General features: G+C 33.4%; 1 protein-coding gene across 1 annotated transcript; it reads right to left on the bottom strand.

Moving 5' to 3' along the window:
* Nucleotides 1-1198: 1198 nt before the first annotated feature.
* Nucleotides 1199-4898, bottom strand: LOC108911845 (zinc finger protein 90-like). The gene is made up of 5 exons (XM_018716896.1): nt 4554-4898; nt 4187-4483; nt 3874-4115; nt 2921-3025; nt 1199-2715 (listed from the first exon to the last, which is right to left on the bottom strand). Exons 1-5 carry the CDS (start codon nt 4668-4670, stop codon nt 1788-1790), a joined length of 1689 nt encoding a protein of 562 aa, XP_018572412.1. The 5' UTR covers nt 4671-4898; the 3' UTR covers nt 1199-1787.
* Between the last annotated feature and the right edge of the window lie 1402 nt (nt 4899-6300).

Raw genomic sequence — 6300 nt, forward strand, 5'->3', positions numbered from 1 at the left:
GATCCCCATCGTGATAATTTCTACAAGTACTAATCCCTGATATCTCTGTCTCTGACTGACATATTTGTAAGTCAATTTAGGCGATCTTATTTCTGCTCAGATAAATTAATGACAAATTTCTTCACCCTACGTCAAACATTCTAAAGAAATATTTTAGAAAATTGATATTTTTATTAAATTTCCAACAGCGTTTCTTAAAAATGATTTGAACTATGACCCATATTCATATACTTTTGCTTAAAATAATTTGCTAAAAGGAGGCCGGTTTTTGGCTGAAAAAAAATCAGAAAAAAATTTTTTTAGTACCTACTAGCAATACTGAATAGTTTCTACCCTAAATGGACTAACCCCTTCACCCTCCTTTCCCCCTCCAACCCCTTAAATGCCAGGGAAACCATCGCTTATTAGAGGAATCTTTAAAGAGCTTTAGAGATGCGAAAGACATTCAATTCCTACGAATCTTAAATATGAAGAGTTTTTCGGGTCTATGATTACGAATCTGGACTCTAAATCACGAAATTCAAAATGGCGGATTCAAAAGACATACAAAAAAATTAAAATGTCTTAACTTTTGCATAGTGGAGTTTTTTGGGTCTCTGATTACGAATCTGAAGGCAGAATTACGAAATTCAAAATGACGCATTCCATATGGCGGACAAAAACATTAAAAAGATCTTCATAATCCTCAAATATTTGTTTATAGAAACTTTCTTGCATCACCGATTACAATTATGAATTCAGAATCACGAAATTCAAAGTGGCTAATCAAATAGGCACAAACATGTATGTATAATTATTGATTTTTTTTTCTTTTTTGTTTTATTCAATTTAAATGTGTCATCTCATTTAAGGGGGAGGAGGGGGAAATGAGGATGAGGGGGTTGGTCTGTTTAGGACGATTCAGTATTGTTAGTAGGTACTAAAAAAAAAAAAATTATTTTTTCAGTCAAAAATAAATTAGGCCAAAAACCGTCCTTAGGGGCCCTCGTCCTTTTGACCTTAAAACCTGTTTATTTATTTATCATGTTTAAATTGTCTCTGGTGAATTTTAGTATTTTTTTTAAGCAAATATTGTGAAATAGTAAGGATAAGTTGTTTTTAATAAAAGATACTCAACACTATTAGCGTTTTATTTCAAATGTTTTTCTTGAAAATATATTACATTTAATATTTTATAAACATTTTCATATTGATAAGAAAGTTGAAATTAACTACAAATATTTATATTATAATGTAAAAATGTGGGTTACCAGATATATTCTAGTCTGCATTTTTGACTGTCGACGATGAGGCTAAGGGGTAATCCCCAGCGGAGACGTAAGGGATGAGGAAATTTGTCCAGAAGTTGATCAGCTGATGAAAAACGCTCCTAAATTGGATTTTAAATCAATGCCGGTTGTTAGATGACATTTGTTGCCAAAGCATTAAATTTTTCAAAATAGATCACTGTATATTACAATCATGTTATTATTTCCTAAAAATTTGTGCAACTATTTGATAACAACTTCTCCAAACCAGAATATGAATGCTATTTATTGTTTTTATGTAGTCTGAAAAACCTTATTCATTACTCTTATACTTGGTTTCATAAGTACATGATTCATATTAGTACATTTTGGCTTTTGAAGGGCCTTTGTGTGATAGCTGATGCGCTTTCAGATAACCCCTATATTTAGTCTCATAAGTGCAAGTACCACATTTGTACATTTCGATTTCCGAAGGGTCTTTGTGCAACAACTGATGCACTTTTATACCCCTCTTATACTTAAATTTCGTAAGTACAAATATCACTTTTGGATTTTTGAGGAATGTTTGCGTGTCAGCCGATGCCTCTTGAAACTAGTTTTATACTTTGATTCATAAGAACACAATTCACATTTGTACATTTTGGTTTCTGAAGGATCCTTGTGTGATAATTGGTGCAGTTTCAAATAACTCGCACGTTTAGCTTCATAACTACATTGATCACATTTGTACATTCTGATTTCTGAAGGGTCTTTGTGTAACAACAGATGTACCTTTAGATCACTCTTATGTTTAGTTTCATAAGTACATGCATCACAATTGTATATTTCAATTTCTGAAGAAGGTTTGTGTATTAACTGATGCCTCTTTAGTCCAACCTTATATTTAGCTTCATAAGTGCACAATTCACACTTGTACATTTCAGTTTGTGAAAGGTCTTTGTGTGTCATTTGATGCCCGATCAAATGACATTTACGTTTAGTTTCATACGTACAAACATCACATTTGTACATTTTGATTTCTGAAGGGTCTTTGTGTGATAACTGATGCACTTTTAGATTACTCTTACGTTTAGTTTTGTAACTACATGTATCACACTTGTGTATTTGATTTTCTGAAGAATGTTTATGAAGTAATTGGTGCCTCGTTAGGGCGAGCTTATATTTAGTTGTATAGGTGCAAGTATCACATTTGTACATTTGGATTTCTGAAAGGCCTTTGTGCTTTAAACAATGCCCACTTAGACCCCTCTTACATTTAGTTTCAAAAGTACAGGTATTGCTTCTCTTATATTGTATTAGTTCCGGGACAGCTTCATGTTTTAGACCATTGTTAAACTCGTTTTTGCATTTACTGTTAGAGAATGGTATATCCAATGGGGTATTGCTTTGAATCTCTTCTGTCTCACACTTCTTTTTGTTTGACTGTTGTTTAACTGTTTTGTCTTGTAAGTCGGGCAAAATGGAGTCACTGAAAAAATTTATATTTTGGGATATAAGGTTTTTACTTTAAAATATCTTTGCAAAGTTGTAAAATCATACTCAACATTAATTGTCTAAGTCATATTAGTCATAGTTATAGTCATAGTATTAGTTATAGTCATAGACATTAGTCGAGTTTTAACATTGTTCGCTTCTTGCCACCTGAAAGAAAAACCTTATAGTGTAATACTTACCCAATATATGTATTAATCGCTTTTCGGTGTATCCTTGGCTGCTCCAATTCCTTAGCAGTGAGATCCCTTTCAGTGGCGTAGTAGAGAGTGGTGGTTGGAATCCATCTGAAAGATAAAAAACTATTAAGTATTAAGAACGTCAATAAGATTCTTCTTTGCATAAGTGAAGCTAATAATAAATAACATAATTATCCTAAAACTAAGTGTGGTGTGCAGAGACATCCCGGGGAAATCTGGATGCGAGGAGCGGTGCTATAGCACTGCGGTAAGTGAACTCTTTCGTTAACGATTGTTCGTTCAGGACTTGATAGACTCGAATCATAGTGAAAGAAAGACAAATAGACTTTTATTAGTGATAGACTTTGCTGATGGCATCGTGACAGGAATTGGACGCTGGAAATGCCAATCCCGAATGGATATTCATGGGCAGTCAAGGGCCAACCCTAATCTACCCGAATGGAGACATCGGAGGGTCCTCCAGTGCCGCGCGGACGAGAACACTTTGAACCATTTCAAGTAACTCTTTTTAATAAAAATATATGGGGTTACTTTTGATTTTATTTTAAAGGTTATGCCTTGCAAATGTTATAAATTAATTTATTTACTGTCTTTACGTATAGTCCACGGGCCCAGACCCTTTTTTTTCTTTGATTAATAACAAGCTGAATTTTGGGGAATAGCTTCGTTTTGACAAGACGCCCAACATTTCCCTCTACGAAAATTCTCGAAAACGGTAGCTAATAAAGCGCGGGGGTGTCAAACATGTCGATTTGGTGAATGATCAATATTTATTGCTAACAAGTAGTTTTTTACTGAAATCGCATGATAATTGTATGAAAAACTCTAAAAAACTTTTGTCCTACACGTTCGATGGTTTTTCCGAAGCGTCTCCCACTCTTAACATGTTAAAATAATATGATCTTAGAAGTTATNATTATTTTCAAATTTCTAACCTTTCCCAATCATGTCCTTCACTTGTTATGTGAACTTCTTCAGTTCCGATCAATGTTTCTTCGGTGTCTAGCTCTTTTTCAATTTTAACTAACCCTTCCATTTTCTGTTCATCTTCTGATCCTATTTCGTTTGTATGAATTTGCATTTTAACATCTAAACAGGTCTTGATGAAAATATTATGAACTCCGAGTGAATCAAAACATTGCTTACAAATGATTGGATCTTCAGAGACACCAGTATCCTACAATAAGAGCTTGTAAAGGGATCGATATAGTTTTGAAGTTTTAAAATATGTTTAAAACGGATAATTACCACTTCTGGAATGTATCTATGAAACATTTCCAAGTCCACTTCAGAAAATGGCACAAATTCTTCGCTAACCAGCTGCAAACATAATCGGCATATTTTCTGATCATCCTCCATTTTAATTAACGGTTTGTTATCATGTTCCTTTACATAAACTTCTTTTAAATCAACGAATGACATTGTGGGATTAACATAAGAAACAATCTTGTCCTCAACATAAAGACAGGTGGATTTAAAATCAAATGCAGAGTACAGTTGAACAGAACAGATAGAACATATGACGTGTTTATAGTTGTCCAAGTCCTAAAATATATTTTTTTATTGAAAAAGTAAATTTAACTAGCAACATTACTACAGAACATGTACGACTTACTAGATTCAGTGAAACTGTCTTTAAAATTTCCCTTGTAGATTCGTCTATTGCCCTAAAATTTCCATCGCTTTTAGTATTAGTGCAAAGTCTGCAAAATAGTCTTTTAGACTTTTCCATTTTTATATCACTGTTTCCTCTCGGTTATCTATTTATCTAAATATTTATAATTATAATTTATAACTTGTATGAAGTCTCACTAGACAAAACTGATGTCATTCTGGTCTCGTATGTGACTTCACTGCAGTGAACAAAAAAATCATTTTCAGTTTAATTGCCTTTAGTTATTCACTTTCTTGGTTTTATAAGCTAAGCTATCTATCTAATGTTCACTTTATTCAGCATAAAAATAATACTATTACTGTACTATGATTCTGCAAAGAAAAATAAAAATAAAATACAAATATTTATAGGTTATGTGCACAGACCACAGACCTTATAAACTGTGTTTCAAATTATAGCAGCTTTCCAATTGTCTTGAACTACTCTTGCAACTTGTAATGTTCCTCTACCATTCTCCCTTATTCCAAACTTAAACAATTCTAACACTGCCGAGGTATCATTTAACATTTTTCAAATTCTTGTTTTTATGATCTAATAGTCAGAGCCAATTATAAATTCATATTAATTACTGCAAATGAAATAACGGCCTCAAATAATCATTATTAAATATTATATTGGTTGGTTAACTCGTTTGGTAGTGGATTCTGGTTGGTCTGACTAACATGCGGTGGAGTTAACCCACCATCATTTCCCACAAACATGCTAAATGTTTAGAGGGTCGCAAACCTTCATAATGGGATCAGATGGAGCTAGGGGCCCTAATCAATCTGATCTTGTTTTCATCTGCAGTGCTGGGATGTTAGTCGCCCGCTCGGCGATGATTGTATTTCCAGATAACTCGTGAGACTTGGTTTTGCTTCGAGTTCATATCCACGCTCGAATTATTGTTTTTGTGATCTAGGACACACTGCATTTTGTTCTAAACGAACGAGTTTTTATTGTTCAGATTGTGTTAATATGGGTACACCCTCTTTGTTCAGCACTGTCTGGTCTGCTGCCCTAGCGTCTGAATATCACTATCTGTTTGCACTGGCTAAAAGCACTCGAGTTCAATAGTGTACGACCTCCTTAGGTGCCGGTACGGTAAGCTTTAGGAGTTTTTTGTCAATGTAAAAGTTGAAGCGTTGTGCTTGTGGAGAATTTTTGAGAGAATTATAACTCGTGATATGGTTTTAAAAAATTTGTGAGCTTTATTTTGCGTTTAGGTTCTAATAACAATGTAAAAGAATTAAAATATATACAGGGTGTTCCAGATAAGAGGAGATTCCTCTGTAACTGTGCAACTGTAAAATTTATTAAAAAAATGGTTTTAATAAAAGTTGCCTGGAATCCTGTGCGAAATGTAAAGAAAATATTTTTTAGCTTCATAGGATGTTCCATTTCGCGTTTACATGGAACACTGTATATTATTCCTTGGTTAATATTAGGTAGAGTTTATTAAATGTACATGGTACTTAAAATTTACCGTTTTCAAGATAATCAGTTGTTTAAAAAAAAATCACGATTTCAGCTCTCTAAATGAGGCTAGATAGCGTTTAAAACGTAAGAGTTAGAAACCTGCAGTTTTCACAGTTCGTTTTGGCATAAATTACTTTATCTTGTCATCTGTGAGCAAAACGTGTACGTTATTCAGACTCGGAAATACTGAGACCTACATTTAATAATCTTATTAGATAATGTTCATCTA

This window comes from Anoplophora glabripennis, unplaced genomic scaffold (assembly GCF_000390285.2).
Source record: "Anoplophora glabripennis isolate ALB-LARVAE unplaced genomic scaffold, Agla_2.0 scaffold781, whole genome shotgun sequence".
Taxonomy (NCBI): domain Eukaryota; kingdom Metazoa; phylum Arthropoda; class Insecta; order Coleoptera; family Cerambycidae; genus Anoplophora; species Anoplophora glabripennis.